The sequence below is a fragment of the Larimichthys crocea genome, chromosome XII, assembly GCF_000972845.2.
Source record: "Larimichthys crocea isolate SSNF chromosome XII, L_crocea_2.0, whole genome shotgun sequence".
NCBI classification, from domain to species: Eukaryota; Metazoa; Chordata; class Actinopteri; family Sciaenidae; genus Larimichthys; species Larimichthys crocea.
This window is the reverse complement of record NC_040022.1, coordinates 23,790,678-23,812,575: the sequence shown is the minus strand read 5'-3', so window position 1 is coordinate 23,812,575 and position 21,898 is coordinate 23,790,678. Positions and strand designations below refer to the sequence as shown.

The window sequence follows — 21,898 nt, the reverse complement described above, 5'->3', positions numbered from 1 at the left end:
CACACGCTGGCACTTCTCATTAAGGAGAGAGAGACGGAGACAGACAGCGCAGCTGGGCCTTGCATGCCTCAGAGCTGGACAAGCCATTAGTGCACATTTTATTGTTAAAAGGAAGAAGAATCCACCATGAAAGCAATCAGGGTTTACCAACTTATTTTATCAAGCTGATTGAGAACATGTTTTCCTTAGCAACTGAGTGATTTGTAATTTCCATAGCTATTTAGCCATCAAAGTCTTTAAAACTAGACACATGTGGGTGCTGTGTCAGCTGTGGTCTCCTGCATTCGTGGATGGAGTGGTTATGACTGGTTTATTGGTTTTCTCTTGAGGTAAAAGTGAGGGATATCTGCTTATCTCTGGGCCTCTGATAGGAGTGATAGAAGAGGAGAGAGTGCAGAAAGGCCTAAAGGAGAAGGGGTGAGAGCCAAAGGGACAAGGTTGAGTTGAGGGCAGCATGTGGGTGACCTCCCAATCCCCTGGTTACTCAGGGGGTCATTCAGAAGTGGCATTTTCCCAAGATCATCACTGAGTGAGGTGAGACACAGAAACAGATTTATTTAGGCTTTGTTTAAAGATGGTTTCTTCTTTTAGTTTTGTCTCTCTGCTTCTTTTTCAAAGTTTTATGTTAATGTTAAAGTCCCTTCAAGACTAAAATGTTCTTTGTTTTTACCATTACTTAACTTGGATGTTCGTGCTGCACTGTGCAGAATGAGGTATGTTCAGAGTTTGACACCACGACTTGACTAGTCATTTGCTGACTGGGTAAAGTTTTTCTGTGTTTACCTTAAATCTCAGTTGAAAACTTGCACATATGAGTGGTTTTGTGGCTAGTTTTGAATCCAATCATGGTCCAAATTACACAAGTGTGAATGGAAACGTGACGCCTGCGGTGCATAAACACTGAGAATTGATTTTTTTCAGTGAAGTAGGAGACTCATCTCATCTCCCCTCCAGCAGTTAAACTTTTGAAACAGAAATATAACAATATATCATTTTATATATCAGTCTCGAATATTGTTAAAATATCGATGTTGAAATGTATTGCAACATGTCTGGAGGAAAACAAACAATATGCAAAGCAGGTAGGTCACAGAGGCTACTCTCAAGAATGTGTCTGCGTGTCAAGAGACTTGACTGAAATGGAAACGAAAAAATCTGTGTATCCTGAATATTTTTTAAAAAGCCGCATGAATATCTCTGAACCATCCCCAGTGCCTTTACTCATTCAGTCCAACCATCTGATCCGCATCCCTCCTCCCATTCCCTCTTCCTTCATTTCCTCCTTTCCTGCCTTCCCTGTTGATCTACCTCCTTCCTATACCTCTCTGTTATTCTCACCCTGCTCTCTGGTATGTCAGGTATTGAGTAACAGCAGCATGCCTGTGGTTTAGAGCGGGAGGCAAAGTGACTGCAGCTTAGCTACAGTATGTTCACTATGACTGCACTGCTGTATTAGTACTGTGATAGAAACTCTATCACAGAGATGAGAGCAAGTATGCGGCACAGGTCACATTAGGTCAGGTCGGTGCTTTTTAGGCGAGGACATGCATATAGTGATGTGACAAACATCATGTACAAACATCTTTGGTACATTTTTATTCACTTTTTTTAAGCTTTGTAACTTTTTTTCTAGTTATTATAGAATTAATGCTACCATGTTTTCAGAGATTGCACATCCCCTTTTTTCTAAAATGTAAATACATACCTTTAGGTGCTAAATGGAACCATAGAGTGAAAATAATTTCCACCCATCTGACTCACAGGCAGTCAGTCAGTACTATTCAGTCCACTGTCAGACAGAAAGGTTTTGTCAGTCCCCCTGCAGCCTTATCAGTCAGTCATATGATAGGAGCATGCTGTCCTGTGTGGAGACAACACGGTGCCCTATTTGACAGTAATTCTTTCCTCTCCTGTGTCTTATTTCCTGTCGTTCATAGTACGGGATAACTCTCTCTTCTCTGTCCCTTGTTGCCCATCATGCAAACCTTGTGGTCCTGCCTTGATGAATTGTTTCCAAACTGCTTTTCCTGCACATCCATTTAGGATTTTTATTTCTTCTAATTCTCTCTGTGTTGTGTGTTCTTTTATGACAATAATATCATGCCTCTGTTTCCTTTCGGGTTATGTCAAACAATTATTGAGTAATTTGGCTGTGAAATGACCTCCCGAGTTAAATAAAAGAGGTTAAACAAAAACAAACACACAGGCATGCATTCACTCAGATAACCAGCCTTTCTTCAGCAGCTTCACGCAGCGCTGATAACTTGAAAAGATGGATGTGGAGGCCTTGACAACAAGGAGTGGTCAAACAGAAGTTGATTAAATGACAAGAAAGAGCCATGGAGAGTGTCTCGTGTCTATTGTTATTGGTTTAAGAATGTATAAGCTATGAGATGCGTTTTTTTTTCCATCTTGTGACCGTCCTGCCTCCTTCGTGTTTGTGAGGTTAAAGCATACTTAGCTTTATCCTCCAGAGGAGTTTGCATCTGCTGTGTTAACAAATTGCTCAGAGCTGCCTCGTCATGCAGCGGTGGAAGGGCCCTGGCTGAGGCTCGGATGTGGGCTTGTAAATGCCTGGTCAGCACTGCTTTCTGTTAAGAGATGGTGGCTACACAGACAACACTAGAAATGTGTGTTCATCTCTGCAACTCCCTTTGTCAAATCTGCTTTCCTTTTGACCATAACGCCTTCTATTTACCACGTGAAGTTTATACATTTGAAATGTTTGAGTTCTGATGCCATTGTATGACTGGAATACAAAAGTGTGCATTACCATGGTTCCTCTGTATGGGTGGTCACAAAATGTGGTTCCCCACCACACAGAAATTTAAGTATGTGGGTGTTAGGAGGGCTGAAAAGAATGGGCAGTGATGGGAGTTGATCATCATCGTACCAGCTCATCAAGGCTACGATGTCCTCTGAGACAACTCACTTCAGCATGCAACTTTCTCTTTCTGTGTTCTCTGTGCAATAACCCTCCCAGATGAAGTCTGATAGAGCTCAAAGCATTCTTATGAAGATACACACATGTGTGAGGACACGCATATTCTGTTGTGATTTACTACATGAACGTGATAGTAATCTTATCTCTTTCTACTCTCTGTCTCACTCAGTTTCTTTTTTTTTTTTTCACTCCCTCCCTCAGTCTCTCTTATAGTAAATCTGCTCTGCGCTGTGAGGTTTTTATTAGTTTTCACTGTACATATCCCGGCTATGGTCATTAAAGCGGATGATTTAGTGTGAGTGTGTTGGACCCACTAACGGTAAAAGCTGGAATTTCATGCACAGTCGGTCCACCCAGGACAGAGAGAAAAGGTGAAGTCCTGAGGCCCTTCAGGGTGAGGGTACGATGCTGAAATGATCGAGACGTACGTGTGAGACAAAGATTTTTAAAAAAAAAAGTTTTCAATTGATATCATGTTAAGTTTTTCATGTTTTTACTTGAACTGTACATCCTTATCATCCCTGAAAGTCATACCAAACTGTGCTGTGTGATTTCTCAAAAGACTACAATTGTCACTCTGTAACAGTCTTGTTTTTGTGTTACCAAATGCCTGAGAAACAAGATGTTCATCCAACAGGAGTGGAATTTCTGCTTTTGAGACATGGGGGAGATTAGTGGAGGGGATACGGGTGATAAAGTGGCATTTTAGATGGGCCAGAAAGAGCATGTATGGACAAATAGTGGCAGTCGGCAAGGTGTGTTTGTCACAGAGAGCTGAGTCAGATCGCCTGGTACCACGCAGACTGGTAGACAGAGGGGCTGTTAAGGGACTGTTAACTGATTCTGATAAAGCAGAACTGGAAGACACCACAGAGTCAAAACGTGCGAATGACGAGCAATGAAAGGGCGCTCTGTTGAACACCTCAAGAATGTTTTTGTAGCTCGAGTCGAGCGGGAATGGAAAAAAGAAGGTCTGAAGAAGTTGTTTTAGGGTTTATATTTCTCTCTTTATTTTTCTCGTTCCCCCTCTCAAGTCGACCCTCTCATTCATTTGCACACACGTACTCAGGCTTGAAGGAAAAACAAATATTAAACAGTAATGTTTTGTGTCAGTAAATTACTGGGTTTTATGGTTCTAGCATTTCCAATAATTCTGTCTTGGCTGTCCATGAAGGAAAGTCACACACAAACACACACTCAGTCATATACATAAGGACAAGTATGGTCTGAAAATGGTTTGGATCATCCAACACGAGCTTTGGTAAGAGGTCCAGCACTGCCATGATTGGAGGAAACTTTAGTTGAACATCTGCCAGAAATATTCATCACGAAACATCCAGATCATGCGATATCATTGTTCAGTTGTGGCGTGTTGTTTCTCTTTAGCAGCAGAGTGTCTGTCTGAGAGCAACCGCGGTCTGTTTAGCTGGACAGGATTTTAACTGGGCAGTAAGTCATTCATCGAGGTTGTTACAGTAGGAAAAATAGGCACCTAGGGCTGACATCATCTCCAATTTGTTCTCTGTAACAAATCAATGCACAGCGCGGAGCGACTGACTCAGTGAAGCCAAATTAAAGCTGAACTTATGATCGTCACTGTTAACTTATGCCTCTGGTATGCAGAATAATTGCAATGTGTAATCCATAATATGCACAGCTGATTTAGAGCATGGGGGTTTATTCATTGAACTTAAGTGGATTTAGGTCAGACACTGATACAGAATGTCTGCAATTCAAATTCCCAATAACCACCACATCTGCTGATGTATATCGTATCATAAACAGTCTTTTCCATTAGTATTTTTATGGTTTCATTCATATGTCATTTATTTAATATATTTCATTTAATCTTACATTCCAGTTATTCAGGATTTACCACCTTGGCTTGATATCTAAAATGTATCCCTGCCTTGCATGTAAAAGAGAAAGACTTTAATTGGACCAGTAATGAAATGTTTAACCTGAAGAGACAGACGGTTATTTCTTAATGAAAGGGGATAACTGAAATGGAAACATGATTCTCTTCTCTATTTTAACTTTTAAACTGAGCAAGGTTTGTACTCAAGGCAAAAGTCGCACTAACTCTGTGTTGCCAAAAGAATTTTCCTTCAATTCGCGTGCTGTCAACCTAGACAAACCTCCAGAGTTTTAGGGCCTCTTCCATTGTCATTTTTGCAGAATTGACCAGAATCATTGGCATCATTGACAGAGATTTTAAATGATCAAAGGACATCTGTGAAACACTAATATTGGGGGATAATCCATCTGCTAGATGAGAGTGCAAAACAGGTCGCTCTTTTCTCACTTCCTCTAAAACATGTGTACTTCTATCTGTGTTTGTGCTTAAAATGCAACCGTGACGAGAACTGGACTTTCCTCCAGTGATCTTACAGCAGAGAGGGTCGTTGCGGTCGTGACCCTCACCTCCCCTCTCCTCTTTGGGTCCTGTGCACCAACACTTCCTCTCTCTGCTCTCTGCTGTCTGAGGCAGTCGTGGCTGCCGTTCAGTTCCCAGGCCCCTGCCGACAGGTCATTTAATGGTCATCTAGCCTGGGCCCTTGATGCTGAACCCTTAGGGTTAACGCGGAACTGCATCTCTTCCTGTAGCCGCCAACAAGCAGCTACCAACACTTCAGAGACACATATCATACATTACAGATGCAAACACAGACTTGAACACATGCCAATATTGGAAGTAAATATTCCATTCAAGATTTATTTTCTCCAGTAGTACTATCACACCCTTGCCTCCCGTTCAGTCTGTATAACCTGACACCCTCATGCCCACCCACATCCTACAACAACCCCATCCTTATCCTCCAGCCCTCCATGTCCACAGAGCAGCACTGGATGTTGAGGGTCTTTATGACCAGTGACCTTTTTGCTTTATAGCTCAGTCCAGTCTGGATCAGTTTACCACGCATTTGTAGGTCTGAGTGCTTGTGAGTGTGTGTGAGTGTCATTTTGAAGATGATCTTCGAATGTCCCTCATGTATCTGGCATAAGTATAACTCTGTGCCTCCTCTTGTAAAAATAAAGATTGGGGGTTTTATTTTTCATGTCAACATTATGCAAAACAGACTTGCTGTCCGTTGTGCGGTCAGGCGGCATTGTGTGTTAAGTTGTCTTGAAATGTGTCTAAGTGTATTTTTATATTGTGAGGTTGTTTTTCTACATATACTTGATATTTTAAAAAGATGGCTGTCACTGTAGGGACTGTCATGTTGCGGGTTCACTGCACAGAGGGATTATGTGAGAGTTGCACAGCGCTGATTGTGGCTGCCTGTGTCAATGCGAAGATGGAGCTATACTGATGACAAGCTGGAATGGTAATGAAGAGTTCTGTTTCTTGAGGACTGGAGGGAAATTACTGCTGAAGTTGTTGCATTTTTTCCATTTGGCAACTTTGCATGTGGTTGTATGTGGAATTGGGAGTGTGTCAGTGGGGTCACTATAGACCTGTTGACACAGGACTCAGTGAGTTTAATTAAATTCTGAGCGTACATGTGTGCAACTAGATGTGCTTGTGTGTGTGTGTGTGTGTGTACCAGTTGTCAGGGGCCAGGGGACGGGGCTTGCTGAAGCGAGGAGAGAGGGGAGAGTAGCAAGCTTGGCAGCCTATCTAAGAGCCTCGTCACTGGGGCTCAGACGCGACCACAGCTGGCCCCTTTACCAACAATTCTGGCTTTTCTTCCCCTCTCAGGAACGCAGCGCGTCAACTCTAATTCCCTTCTAATGAACTGGCTACTGAAGGTAACTAGGCAGGCAGCATATTTATTAAACACACACACACACTGGCAACAAAGCACAGTGAAGAAAGTGTGTTGCACTTTAAGTACATTTCACTGCTCAGCAGGGTGCAGCTTGACTTATACCTGTGGTGGATCCTTGAACTCATCATGATTTAGAGGCTGCGTTCAGGACCACCCCGAAGAGAGCTGTGTTTTAGCCTTTAAGACTATATAAGAACCTGAAGTATCCCTAAGGTGTGCCTCTTTTATGGTAGGTAATCCTCCTCTAACCATCTGAATCAGAAAATATTCTGTGTTTCTAACACAAAAGGTTCCAACAGGAGGCCAGAAAAGACCAAAGTGAAAAAGTTCTGTTTTATTGTGAGTTGTATCTATCCATTAATGTCAAAAGAAAATCTATTTTTATTTATTAGGATATAAAATCACAGTCAGCTTGGAGAGAAATCATTATTGTCATGCAGTGGACAGAACAATTTTTTAGCGTGTGTGTTTAAGTGTCTCAGAGGATTTTGGAAATACCGTAAAAACAGTTTAGGAGTTGTTATTGTTAAAATGCCAGTAGTGTTTCTTTCAGATAAACTGATTCTTAGCTCTGTTACTCAGTTATGGCAATAATACATGAGAGGAACAAACTGTGGCTAATGAGAAACAAAATGTTATTCCTTTTGTTTCCGCCTGTCCAGAAATAAAAAGAAATAGAACCAGTTCTCAAACTTTGGTCCTCTAATGTGAATGAAATGAACTGCGACAGTGTTAAATAAGGACAGTCAAATGAATTTGTGATGCAGCAATCAACCACTGTTAGACAAAGCCTTAGTTTGAAGTTACCCTCACTATGACCCTATGGTTTAGCTTCTGTGGTACAGGCTTTTGGAGCTCAGATGCTGCTAATGGAAACATTTATACACAGTCAGACAGCGCGAGTGCAGAGGTTTGATTGATCTGTAATCTTGCGAGTTTACAAAGGTGACAAAGTTAATCAGCTGTGATATATTGTTTGTTTGCTTGTGTCTAACGCACTCATTTTTTGGGGGTGGATTGTTATGCTACAAAGAACAAAAGGCCAGTCATTGCCAAACCATTTGTTTGCTGCTAAGACGACCTTTTTCTTAATCTTGTGAAATATTCAAATATCCCCCATGGAAAGGATTTATCTTCTTTTATTTCACATATTTGCAGAGCACTAGAAAGCAGCCTAGGATTTACCATCCTGGAGATGGTTTTACAGGTCCAGTGTTGTTCCGTTATGAATCCCATTTAATCACCAGTGGATTATTCCGCACCAGTCCTTCCATTGTCTGAGTAATGTGAACATCCATGGGCCTGCAGCGTAAGTGTGTATAAAACCATTAGCTGTGTCTAACTCCCTCACAGAGTAATAGAAGTGAAACAGAAAGAGTGTGTTCTGTCAGTAAGGATAGGAAGAGGGCAGGGTTATCATATGAATAAACAGAAAATCTGCTGGTCATATGAACTGTCATCATCAGACAGTGATTATGGAAATAACTCCGACAATAAAAAAAAGCATGCGCTCATATCGTCATACTTCTAAATGGGAGATACAGCTGTTTGGTTACATCCAACTGTTCACCATACCACATATTTTTACTGATGAATTACTGATGAAATAATGCTAAAGCAGATCTGACACATTATTAATCTACTGCTGAATGTGCGCATGTGTCTGGGATTATTGCAGGTTTAAACCATTTACCTCATGCATCGCTCTTATGTTGGTCACTCCCTATTTAGCCATGGTAATGGTGTGGCTCTAAGACTGCAATGTTGTTCTGTCACTTGGTCAGTCCACCACTTTGGTCGAGACTAAAATATCTCAACAACTAATGGTGTTAATGAGCCTCAGATTTTTCCTTTAGCACCACCGTGAGGTTTGTTTTTTTAGGGAAACATCTCAACAAGTATTAGAAGAGTTATAATGACATTTGTGGTCCCCAGAGGATGAACCAAGTGGACTGTGAAGGCTTTCCCTTTGACATTCCCATCAGCCTAAGCTGTGCTTTGAGATTAGTGCTTATTAGTAAATGCTATCATGCTAACATGCAAGCAAGTAAGCATGTTAATATTGTCAATATGAGTGCATCAGCGTGTTGACAGTACCATTTAGCTCAGCAGAGTACAGTCTCACCGAGCTGCTAGCACAGCTATAGTTTTATTTTCCGTTAATATGAAAACACCTATAAAGATGGACTCAGAAACTCGGGGCATAAATATAGCAACGAGATTTATTCACATTCCTGAATGTCTCTGTCAACACTTCAGATTCCAAGAAAAATATGTGATAAATATTGATGTCAAACAGTTTCTAGGCCTGTAACCTTTGCTGTCAAAATTTTAACAGTATATCCTAACCCGAAATGTTCCTATTTTAAGACATTAAATTTCACCAAACAGCTTTCATTGAATTTGTTGTCCAAATGAGTGTGGGAAAAGTGTAATGACCTGATGTTTTATTTGGATGACTTGGGTAACCAATGTGCACACTCACACTTAAAGCCTTAAAAATCAGTGACTCCCAACAACACGTCTGCTGTTTTTTGCTGACCCAGCCCAAGTGTCCTCGTGACCCTGTGTGATAATCCAAACAGTATTTTATGGCCATGACAGCTCTAGTTCCAGTCTAAAACATTGAGCCACCACTGGCCTGTGGGACGGCAGAGGCTGGTCTGGACAGCTGGACAAGCTGCAGACTCGCAGTCCTTCGAGGCAGGAGAGCTGATAAAGTGGACTGTTGGAGTTCACAGTTCAGCAGACCCTTCACCCTCAACGATACTTCTTCACCACTCAGTCACTCCCACTGACTGGGATGATATAAGTGGAGTGATAAAAGAAGAAGGGAGGAGTGGATGACGGAGAGGAAAAGGATAGAATGAAAATAGAATAAACAGTTCTTATGTAAGCAGTAAATTATGTGGTGTGGCCGCAGCTTTATTCAAAGTCTGATTATGACCTCAATTTGACCATGAAGACTCCTCCAATACCGAGGAGTCTCTGCTGCTGAGATTTATGTCTCTCACCTTCGGTTTGAGGTTAAGATGAGCCTAGGTGGTGGTTGTGATTTGTATTTTTTTGACTGGAATTTAGTCAAATCTGAATGTCATTCAGTAATTTGATGTAGTTAAAAATCACAAATTTGCCTCAGAAGCTTTTACGAGATACAAAATCATCTATAATTAGACCTTCAATTCAGATGAAAAAAAAAAGTTAAACAGGGGGGAAAAAGGGATAAACCTCAGAAATAACTCCAAAATACAACATATAATAGTATGTAATTTATGGACGGTCATTTTTATCGATCTTTCCACAGCCGGTAGTGATTTTAAAAGCCTTCTCATGTGTACCCAAGAGCAATAAATCGATCCTGTGTTAAAAAATAAAATAAAATAAAATAGAAGACAACCAGCTGCTTTGTTTTGGTTTCCTCGTTATTCCTCGTTATTTCTTTCCTACTTTCTGGCCAGCTCTTACCTGTCGACTGGAGCTTATTGTGTCTGTCTAGTGTGCGTTTTTAGCAGTAAGTCCAGCCCAGCTAAAGACCATGATCTCACAGGACAGAGAAAGGTCCCTTTGACTGATTGTGATCTGGTCATAGCTGCCATATCTCATAACCTTATATTCTGCAGGCTGCTTTCATTAGCTTCACCTATACAGTGTATATAATACACTATTGTGTGTGTCAGATGCTATCAGTGCATCTGGACCTGGCCTGTATGTGCTCTCAAGTGTGCAGCGTGTGTTCATACTTTTACATATTTTGTCATGCTTGCAAGCACTTACATGCACATGCACATGCACATCATTTCAATAATGCCGTATTTATCTCTGCACCTGAATGTGTGTGTCTGGAAATATTTTGTGTATATCCTTAATTTCATTGCAACTCCTATTCCTATTGATGATTAGACAACTGCAGCTGCAGATGCCCAGTCGCATAGGCCTTGCAGTTCAAACACATACACATAGACACACACCATTTCTGTATTTGTCTGTCATCCGCATATCCATTTGTGTTGGCCCTCCATTAGTCAGTTATTCCACTGATTTCCACTATCTTTTACATTATCAAATGACAACACGTTCTCATAATCATAATATATTAGGGCTGACTTGGACCCTTTCATACACACACACACAGATGCGTATTAGAGTAGAGTAATATACCCATCATATCTGCTGGTGCTGAAGGCTGCTGTCATGGGCAGTAGGTCATTTTATGATGTGAGTTTGGATCGGTGCGAGAGAGCGTTGGCAGACAAAGCAGGAGGCGGGTTTTGTCCGCTCTCTGTTTTGTTTTAACTTTGATAGGAGCCGAGTGATAGTGACAGACTGAAAGCAGTGGGATTTTTGGAGCGACAGACAGACTCATCGGAGATTGTTGGAAGAGCTGGAGAGGTGTGGGAGACTAAAACCCTTGAAGGCAGAGTCTTCAGAGCTGTTGTTCATGTCAAACATCAAATACTATGGATATCTTTACCTATAAACAACATATAACGTTATAAATCATATTCTTTCGATGACTTATTATTATGCATGTGTGGTTAAACCTGTTCTAAACACACACCCAACACTGAAAAGTGTTGGGTGTATGTCTGAATTAGTGTGTCAGGCTGGACTGGAGGCGAAGAGCATGAATGAGGCCTGTAATAGTTTTTCTCTTCATTCATAATCAGCCCATGTGATCGAGCAGCTAGCCTGCTTGCTCCCACAATTAACCCTGCCTGACTGTAACTGCACGCTCTTATAAATGCATGTGCACATACGTTGTTAGGCTGTGTTATTGGCACATGTATATGTGTGTGCTTGTACATTTATGTGTGTAAATATGCGCATGCATGCGTGTATGTGTTTTTCCCGTGTGGGAAAATGAGCTGGTGGTGAGGTGGAGCATAAAAGCGATAGTAAACACAGGCCATTATCAGTGATAAAGCTCAGTTCCTATTATGTGGCTGTTTTACTGTGAGAAAACCAGAGATAAGGCCACAGAGAAACTAAAGGCAATTTGGAGAAATAGTTGGGATTGGGAGGCACGGAGAGATCGTGGGGCGAGAGGTGGTGGTGCTATTGAATAGGGAAGCAAAGAGTGAGGGAGGGAGAGGGAGACATGCAGAGAGAAGGGTGTGGGAATGGAGGTGTTTAGGGGCTACCTGTGGACTGACTCTGACATGGGAACACACAGTCGGCCCTAATGAAGCGTTGCCACCCCTTGCTGCCTTCACAGGCCTGGGAAGGAGGACAGAGAGAGGGATGTTAGAGAGAAGATGAGGTACAGGCCTAAAACAGGTTAATTTTGTTAATTAACTCTCTGTCCCTGTCCCTGCTTTAGACAATTCAAGCACCAGTTTTAAAACAACTAATGAAATATAAGTCAGTCACACTGCTAAATGTGAAATATGGCCTTCCTGTCTTACGTTATGAGTTGGGTCTGTGTAAATAATATTACGGTTTACAGTCTGCTGTTTATGGAGTGTCATGAGATGACTGAGAATACTGCTGTATTTCTCTCTCAATACACTCTATAGTTACGTGTTGGCGTTTATTATATTTAGATCTTTTTATTTTCACATTTTATGTACTTTGATTTTTTATTTAGTGCATAGTAGTCATATTAGTCTTTTTCCCATCTATACAATCTGTTCTCATACTTCAATTTTACTTTGTGGGATCAGTACAGTAGACAACAAAAGAGACTTTTTACCCACTTATACAAAGTTTTATTTCATTTTCTAGACAATTTCCTCTTGGCAAACTAGTTTACCAAAAACTTTTACGCCTTCACAGTCATGGCCGGTGTTCAGTTGTTTCTACACCTACTATTATTGCAAAACTGCCCGGAGCAAAATTACATCCAAAAATGAAACAAAAGACAAATTGAAAATGATCCCAAGATTCTCGTCACTGTAGTTTGGGAAACAATTGTGAACACAACCAAAGGATGTGAGCTACTACAAGCACACGCTCGTGGCAGCCAGCGTCTATGACTGACAGATCCTTGTGTAGGTTTAAAATGTGAACCTCTGTTTCAAATTCATTCAAACAAAATGCCGTCACGCTCTTTCTCTGTCACTCTTGCAATTATACACAGCACGAACCATTGCGTGTCAGTGTGCACAGTTGCTTAAGATACCCAAACCTAGTCTGTCATTATATTGTCATAGTTGGAGCATTACATCACCAGTCTGTCATTCTCAGTTGATGTGGAGGCAGCCGAGTGGCGTTCCTCTAGAATAGTACCATTACACAAGGTCATCATCATAAGCCAATCACTGGAACCTGCCTCTCCACTTCAATAAGCAATCTGTGGCCTGTGATGTGAAGTGGTTAGATCAGCCACCACTTTCTGTCTTTTCCTGTCTGGAAAACGACACAGCATGCCGACCGTTGCTCTCATTGATGAAGAGAGAAACTACAGTATGGAGGCAGAGTGAGGGAGAGATTTGTCAAGTACGCCTTTGGTCTAATCCATGATTTCCTGTTTGGTTTGTTTACTACAGCCAGTTGTACCTCACCAATTGAGTTTCTTCATCCCTCAATCCTCTTATCTCCAATCATGAGAGGAGGCAGGTGACGGTGGCCTTACGTAGGCCTGTGCTTGTGGGAGCCTCTAATTTTCTGATTGATTAATCAAGCAAAAGCCCAAAAAGCTTATGTGCGGATTTGCTGCTTATTTTTATAAACACGACAGTAAACTGAATCATTAATCTTAGTTGTTTTTTTAAATCACTGGTGTGTTATTCTGTGTCTATTCTCTTATTCTTATTTCTAGTTTATTTTTTCTTTTCACAATTTTTCTGTTCATTTCTGTGTGTGTGTGTGTGTGCGTGTGTGTGTGTGTGTGTGTGTGTGTGTTGTAAATTTTGTGGAGCACTTTTGGCTGCATGTCTGAATGAAAGGTGTTATCCTGAGTTGAGTAGAATAGCATTGAGTTTTGTCAGACAATCATGACATTTGAAGATGCATCTTTGGCTTAAGTATACTATGATTGGTGGGTTTTCAGGATTTTCTGTCCTTTTGTTAACTAAAATGTATCAATTAACTGAATGAAGCAGATCAAGCGATAATGAAAATAATCATTAGTTGTCAGATCTGTTTTTCTTTTTTCATTTTGAAACATATTCCTCGTGGATTTTTGTTTTGCTGTTTTCTTCTTTCCTAATAATCTTTTTAGCCTTAGCCTTAAAAATGAGTGAGTGTGAAAGACTCGAGACTGAAAGACAGTTTTTATGTTCTGACTGCTTTTGCCCTAAAATTGAACGCACTGCTCCATCTACTGGTTCCTTTGTAACAGTCTCTTTTCTTTCAGGACGCTGATCCCTCTCTTTGATGATGACACTGGTCTGCTCATACTGGCTGGCATGGTAAGATAAAAATGAATGCCCCCTGATTGTGTCTTATTGAACTGCCTCTTTAATATTTATGCCCAAAGAGTTTGTGGGTGTGTCACAAATCGGGAATTCAGCAACCCCGTCAGATGTGTACTTTAAAGGTTGTTACTGCAGTGAATCATGTATGATTTACTGATGTTCTCTCTTGCACAGGGAGACACTGTGGTTGATTGCTTTGAAGTGTCCTCTGAGCCTTCACTCTCGCAAGGTAAGGTTTGGTCATCTGTAATCTGTCCGCTCAGAGTTTTACAGCTTCCTCTCCTCGTCTGATTTTTCTGTCTACATTTGCAGTGAGTCACTGTCTTATGGACACCTCAACACGAGGAGTTGCCATGGTGCCCAAATGGACATTGGATGTCACGTCCTGCGAAGTGATGCGCGTGCTTCAGCTGACTGACAGCTGCATTGTGCCAATCAGCTATCAAGTCCCTCGCAAGGTGTGTATTTGCACTGACATGCCAACAAGTACCGCAGATTCATAACATGTTATGTACATATTTGCATTTTTTTTTTATGAATACATATGTGTGCTACATTGTCTTCCAGCATACAGGCCAGGAGTTTCATGAAGACCTTTACCCAGATACTGTAGGCACAACTCCTGCCATGTCTGCTGAGGAGTGGTGGCAGGGAGGAAACAAGCAGGTAAAAAAAAAAATCTCCAATACCAACTAGTTTATCCGGTCTTCACATTGTATGGACACTTCAAACTATTTGCTCTGTTTGTCCCCAGGTGGAGAAAGTCAGCCTCCACCCAGACAAACAGCCCAAACAAAAGGCTCCAGCAGCGAAACCGATGCCTGCAAAGAAGGAGCTGGCCAGCGGAGGGAGCAAAGAGGTGAGAGACACACACACACTCAGGGGACACAAGGAATTCAATCCAAACTGGGAGAAGTATGAGCCTAAAACAAGTTAACAGCCACCCTACTGTTCTACAGGATCCAGCACGTGGCTGCTCCGCCTCCAGTAGTCCTTTGAGCACTCCCAGCAGCAGTGCTGCCCCGTCCCGCTCTCCCTCCTCTACCTCCGGCCTGTCCTCTGGCTTCCTCCCAAGCCCCAGTCCAAGCCAGAGCGCCAAGGCCATCCAAAGCATGCTGGGTATGAACACACACACTTAAAATCTCTTATTCTTTTCATTATTGTGTCTGACATTTTATTCTAATGTTTCTTTAATGAGCGTTAATCCAGAATTATCTCTGATTCAGGACCAATGTCCAAGTTCCGTCACATCAAGGGTACAGTGATGCATCGGGACACACACATCACTAACATGCGTGGCCTCAACCTGACTACACCCGGCGAGTGTGACGGCTTCTGTGTCAACCGTCATCGTGTGGCAGTGCCCCTCGCCATCTCTGGGGGCCAGATTGCCGTCTTCGAGGTATGGCAGCAGCTGGAAACTACGTTAAAAATGGGTTATCTCATGTTGATTCAGAAAAATTGAAGTTGACCTTGATTTTTCACTCTTCTACTTCAGTGAAATTGAGACTACTGTGTACTGTATGTGTGTGACTGACAGATGTTATTCCTCTCCTCAGCTCTCTCAGCCTGGCAGAGTGCCAGACACAGCTCTGCCCACCATCCAGAACTCTGTCAATGTGGTTGACTTCGCTTGGGACCCCTTTGACACACATCGGCTTGCTGTGGGTACGTGAATACATGTGTTGAACAGCACAAGTGTGAGCATTTGCAGCTGGATGTTGTATTGTATTGAATGTGATTCGATGTGCATCTTTCTCTCTCTCTCTGCTAGCTGGTGATGATGCAAAAATCCGGGTGTGGCAGGTACCAGAAGGAGGGTTGAAGGAGACACTGACTGAGCCTGATCTCATCTTGCAAGGTAGAAGAGGGTCCACTTATACTTTTACTTAATAATAACACCTAAATACAAGTCAAGTTAACTAACAGCTGCTGTGAAACTTTGTAGGCCACACTGAGAAGATTTATTCCATAAAGTTCCACCCCTTGGCCAGCGGACTGCTGGTGTCTTCATCCTACGATCTCACAGTCAGACTGTGGAACCTGGAGAGCGGAGATGAGGTCAAAATCCTCACTGGACACGAGGAACAGGTGAGTGATCAAGATTTGGATATGTTTACTTGCACATACTGAAGTGATGATATTAACTGTCCATTTTCCAGGTCTCTGAGCTTTCTTCTCCTCCTTCTTTTGTTTTCTCTTGTGGGTTAAATGTAGATCTTTGGCATGGCGTGGAGCCCGGATGGAAAGTTGCTGGCCACAGTGTGCAAAGATGGGAAAGTTCGCATCTATGACCCCCGCAAGTCCACTGCACCGGTGCAGGTATGTACAACACAATAAATAATTTGGAAGGATACAATAAAAAAAAAAGATGAGGTTTGTCTTTAGGTGTAAATTGTTCATTGTTATATTTCATTTAACAGAGCCATGTTATTTGTTGGAGGAACATTTATTTCAATACTTTTCTTCAGCCACAATAGTGTTATTGCTTTGTAAGACCTATAAGCTTCCTATATGATCATCTACAGTGAGTTAAAATAGGCATCCTCAGATCTTAAGCAATGCATTACATTGATGTTTAATTACTGAAAAAACTAAGTTATTTTTGTTTCATTCACTCATTAAATTGGTCTTTTTTTAGGAGGGTCCAGGTCCTGAGGGCCACAGGGGAGCTCGTGTGGTCTGGGTGTGTGACGGCAAGTACCTGTTGGTGTCAGGATTTGACAGGTACTATCAATGGCAAAGACTTATTTTGTTGAATGTGTAAAGCAGACCAAAATATATCCATGTATTACTAAAAATCACTCAAGTAAATTACAACATATTCATGTGTGCCCCTGATTAAAATCCACTTCTACCTGAGCTGCGGTGGATCAGTCAAAAGAAAAGCTCACCACTGTCTCTTTCTTGTCGTCCTGTAGTCGCAGTGAGAGAGCACTCTACCTGTACTCTGCTGACTCCCTGTCCACTGGAGCCACAGCCAGTACTCTTATGGGCGTTGCCCCCTCCACACTCATCCCTTTTTATGACCCTGACACCAGTGTGATCATCCTCACGGGAAAGGTAAGCAAATAAAAAAACTAAATATACTTGCATTTAAGAAAACCTCACCTGAGAACAGAATCAGAATTAGATGTAAGCTGTGTTTCATTTGTTTTCCAGGGTGATACCAGAGTGCACATTTATGAGATTGTCCCTGACGCTCCACACTTTATTGAGTGCAGCAGTTATCACTCTCAGGAGCCACATAAGGTACCAATCTACACACACCCTCCTTAAACTTTGTGGTATTGTTGTGATGTTTTTATGAGCTGAACTCTGACACTGCCTGATCTTGTTTCCAATCTGCAGGGCTTGGCCTTTTTGCCCAAAACAGAGTGCAACGTGCGTGATGTGGAGATAGCCAGAGGCCTAATTCTCACCAAGACAAGCATAGAGCCAGTGGCCTTTTCGGTGCCACGGGTCAAGGTGAGGCAACTACACCACCTAGTGGATCTGTAGGAATACTGCAAACCCTCTTGAAGGTTATTTCTAATAAATGACTATGGCTTTAACTACAAAAGGTATAACTCTATGTATGTGACTGTGGGTCTCCAGAAAGAGTTTTTCCAGGACGACCTGTACATAGACACAGCAGTCTGTTGGGAACCGGCTCTGACTGCCTCCGCCTGGCTGTCTGGCATCAACGGCAAACACAAGAAGATCAGCTTGAAGCCTAAAGACATGACACCAGGTGTGGACTCAGACCAGAGTGTCTGAATTTGCATACATAACAAGTCACCTTTTCTAACATGGCTGTTGGTCTAGATGCTTACCTCTATGATCAACATGTCAGTGTTGGATCGTGGTTTGATGCTGTATTTTTGTTTCAGTGAGCGAGGCCCCCAAAGAGGCTCCAGTTAGGAAATACCTGCCTTCATCTGTTTACCTGGAGGAGAAGACTGATGAACAGAAGAAAGATGAGGTGAGGATGAGCTTGTGCTTTTACTGTACTGTCATCTGGCCCAGTGTGAAGTCCTTATACAGTCTGTTCTGCATTTAGTATGTCACTAATGTATATTATCCATGTCAAAATTCTCATGTACAAATAGCTGTGCTTTACTGACGTGTTGTAACATTGAATGTGTGTGTGTGTGTGTGTGTGTGTGTGTGTGTGTGTGTGGCCCAGCTGCTCAGTGCCATGGTGGCTAAGTTGGGGAATATGGATGACCCACTGCCGCAGGAGTCCTTCGAGGGGGTTGATGAGGACGAGTGGGTGAGTGAATGTGACAGAAACTGTGTGAAGATGGATCTCAACAATATCTTTGCAGGAAAAAAAAATATATAATTCTACAATTATTCCTATGCTTTTGGTTTATTGACAACATTATAATATATGTTGAAAAATATAACATATCAGACTTTGTTGGGGTTATAATGATGAAGTCTGATTTCCATCCATTGTCTGTATTTTTCAAATAAGTGATATTCCACATTATATCAGCCCATTTGATAATAAGTATGAAATTGGATTTAAATGAAATCATTTGAATATTTTCAGTGGAAAAACTGCATTCCAGGTATCATTTCTATAATCCATCTTTGCTAACTGTGGCTGTTGTGTTGTCCAGGATGACTAGAGAGGACGTCATCTTGCCTTTGGTTCAATCATGGTGCCAACAGCAGAGAGGAGAGAAGAGATGAAATGTCAAGTTGCCATTTGTGTGTCCGATGATGCCACCCGCACAACTTCTGAGCTTAATCAGCTAACATCTCAGCCTAGCGCACATACGCAAAGAATACTGTAAAATGTGAAAGTATAAATGATTTCGGAAAACAGAATCACAAAACCTATAACGCCTCCTGATATCAGTATGTATCACAACATCTGTTAAGGTTTAGAAAATCAACTGTCATGTTGTTCATCATGTCAGACTGCATGCAATTTGATAAGAAAATCATTTTCAGCTGTAATTCTTTAATATTTCAGAAATTATTCTGGGATAAATCTGATGATGATCAAAGAGTATGTGACATATTTCGATAAGAAATCTCACCAAGATACAACAGTAAATTTCCTGTGTATATATAGTATAACTGTACTTACATACATCATATTTCCAGTCTAAGTCAATACAAGTTGAATGAAATACCTGGCAATCATAGCAATAATACTTCCGCTTTATGCTACCTTACCAGTTACATGGATGACAAATAACGGATTTTAGCACAGTATCTCTTTTTGTCTGTGGTTTAAAGCATGATAATGATATTGGTCTCTTCTTGTGCCCAGTCTGTTATTATCTCAAGATACCAGGTTGTGTACCATTGCATACAAAGTTGTTATCTATGCGAACATTTACCTCCACAGTGGACCACTGCTTACTTTTTCTACTGGCCAGTCATATGAGCATGCTCAGTCACTCTGTGTCTTTGAAACATGTAATGTAAAAAAAAAAAAAGAAAAAAAGATAATGATCACAATAAGTAAGTGAACATATGGAAACCCTGAGCGGTAAGTAAGGGAAAAAGATTCTGGTGATCCATTTTCTCTCCTCTGTTTATGACTTAGGGTTAGGACAAGCCAAAAAAAGTTTTACCTGCACAATAAGATAACATTTTAAAAGTTTCTTAAAAGTTTTCTTTGTCAGGATGATTTGTTGATGTGCACCGCTACCCATGTTAGAAATAGTAAAATAATTCAGTTTTCTTTACAGTGGCAAATAAAAAAATATAAAAAATAAACATTAGTATCTTAATAAGGTGTGCCATGTGCTACCACAACAGCTTCAATGCTCCTTCCCTCATTTGATGATAGTAGTGGAGAGCGTTGTCTAATGAAATATTCTATAGGGGTTCAACTGGGTTGAAATACGGTGACTGCTAAAGCAATAGCATATGATTCACATCATTTTCATACTCATCAAACTATTCAGCGACCCCTTGTAACCTGGATGGCATCTATATTCACGTTTCACCACTCATCTTGTGTCAACGTGGCTGTATATTGTGTGTTAGCAGGTTATGTAACATTACTGTCATTTCACAGATGAAAAGAAAAATATTTTTTCTTTGATTTTAAGTCAATTTAGACAATTTAGAAAATGGATCACCAGATTTATTTTCTCTTGCCTCTTGGGGCTTCCATATAAACATTATGTACATTATCCAAAAAAACTATAAAAAAAACTTTGTCTTCCTGTTTGGTCAGGTAAAACACACAAAAAACACACACAGACACACGATTACTGTAACGTGTTCAAGCCTTTAGCAGCAAAAACCATACTGAGGATACATCAGGGTCACCAGTGTTCATGTTTGGCCATGAACTGGAATTTCTAATGACAGCGACATTAAGTTCTTTTTTTTTTTTTTTGTTAGCCAATGATAGAATAAGATGCCATTTTAACATGATAATGTTTTACTGTATGTGTACAATCTCTATTAAGTTGAATGTTTTGCCTTCCAGTTGACATATAATTGTCTTTATAAGTAGGGGTTAAAGGTCAATGAAACGCATGTGCATTGAAAGCCAAACCAGAGGGGCCTTTATTTACTCTGAGATGATTTCCTGACTTTTGTTTCTTGCTTGCTGGGCAGTTTTTTAATCATGATCTTTGTTGGTTTTCAGACTGTTTGGGGATTCTCCTCATTTAAATGAGCTCATTTTCTTATCTAATGTTTACTAATAATAAGTAATCATAGTGTTAATTAGACAATAATAGTACAGTATTAATAACTTACAATGCAGCCATAACAGCCATCATGTAATTTACCAATCAGGGCTACAGCAATATCGTTAACAATAATCCAGGCTTGAACCCACCAAGTTTGTTTACAACCTCTGATGGACTGAAGTAAACCATCGATTCAGCCACGCGAGATCGTGCACATCATGTTGTACACATGAACTGCAGGTGTCGTTGCAGTGTTTGTGTGATGTGTACTATATGTGCTTGTGATTCTCAAATGCCACACTTTGTAATGTTTGGATTGGATTAACTTGCCTTCCATTGTGTTAAAGAAAAAAAGGGGAACTTCGTTTTTATACAGTGAGTAAAGCATTGTTGTTGTTGTTTTGTTCTGTTTTACTTGCATAACGGTTTGTGGATTTTTTTTTTCAATACTGTCTTGCAATAAACACCTTTTGAACCCATTACCACTTGTACCACTTTTGTGATTAAGTCACACTAAACAAATAAATCTAAGATAATGATAAGTGCATAAAATAGAATAAAGGTCCATTGTGTGAAATTGAGGGTCTGTTTTTACAGAATATGGCAGAAATTGAATATAATTTACATAGCTATGTTTTCATTAGTGTATAATCAGCAGTCTATAAATGTTTTTGCCACCTTTTTGATAAGCCTTTAATATCTACAGATGCTGTGGGTCCTCTTTCACTGAATCTGCCATGTTGAACAGCCATGTGTCTACAGTAGGCCTGCACGGACAAACTAAACTGCCTCTTGATGGGGCCTTTCACCTTTTTGTGTTTTGTGGCCAGTTTCTCTTCACACAAGGAAACTATAGTGTTAGATGCCACTAAATCCTGCTCACAGGTCCTTTTTAAATGTACACAATAACTTTAATAAATACATTTAGTTTCAAGTCTTGGGTTTATTTGTCATGTGTAACACAGGGTTAACAATACAATGAAATGTAAAGGAACCAGCTCAGCATTAAGAGTGCTGAACAGTGTAATAGCACTACACATAAGAATTCAAATAAAATAAAGAGTAAAATACAATACTATAAAATTGTAGGTAAAAAAAATAAAAAGAAACAATATAGAAATACAAAAACATATACATGTATATACTAAAATAGAATATAAAAAAATG

At 40.7% G+C, this 21,898-nt stretch overlaps 1 protein-coding gene across 2 annotated transcripts in view; it reads left to right on the top strand.

The window, feature by feature from the left end:
• Positions 1-21,898, top strand: part of LOC104925700 (mitochondrial import inner membrane translocase subunit tim16) — a 110,675-nt gene that overhangs the window by 81,706 nt on the left and 7,071 nt on the right. Inside the window, exons 10-28 of one of the 2 annotated variants that reach the window (XM_027285890.1) lie at positions 14,015-14,069; positions 14,250-14,304; positions 14,388-14,533; positions 14,643-14,741; positions 14,830-14,934; positions 15,035-15,194; positions 15,302-15,477; positions 15,635-15,743; positions 15,850-15,936; positions 16,024-16,166; positions 16,293-16,397; positions 16,717-16,802; positions 16,997-17,138; positions 17,238-17,327; positions 17,427-17,543; positions 17,673-17,808; positions 17,948-18,039; positions 18,244-18,330; positions 18,686-21,213. In XM_027285890.1, coding sequence (XP_027141691.1) covers positions 14,015-14,069; positions 14,250-14,304; positions 14,388-14,533; positions 14,643-14,741; positions 14,830-14,934; positions 15,035-15,194; positions 15,302-15,477; positions 15,635-15,743; positions 15,850-15,936; positions 16,024-16,166; positions 16,293-16,397; positions 16,717-16,802; positions 16,997-17,138; positions 17,238-17,327; positions 17,427-17,543; positions 17,673-17,808; positions 17,948-18,039; positions 18,244-18,330; positions 18,686-18,694 — 1,999 coding nt within the window. In that variant the 3' untranslated portion in view covers positions 18,695-21,213. Of the gene's footprint in view, positions 1-14,014; positions 14,070-14,249; positions 14,305-14,387; positions 14,534-14,642; positions 14,742-14,829; positions 14,935-15,034; positions 15,195-15,301; positions 15,478-15,634; positions 15,744-15,849; positions 15,937-16,023; positions 16,167-16,292; positions 16,398-16,716; positions 16,803-16,996; positions 17,139-17,237; positions 17,328-17,426; positions 17,544-17,672; positions 17,809-17,947; positions 18,040-18,243; positions 18,331-18,685; positions 21,214-21,898 lie in introns of those variants that run through there. The other variant, XM_027285892.1, reaches the window with a different exon arrangement.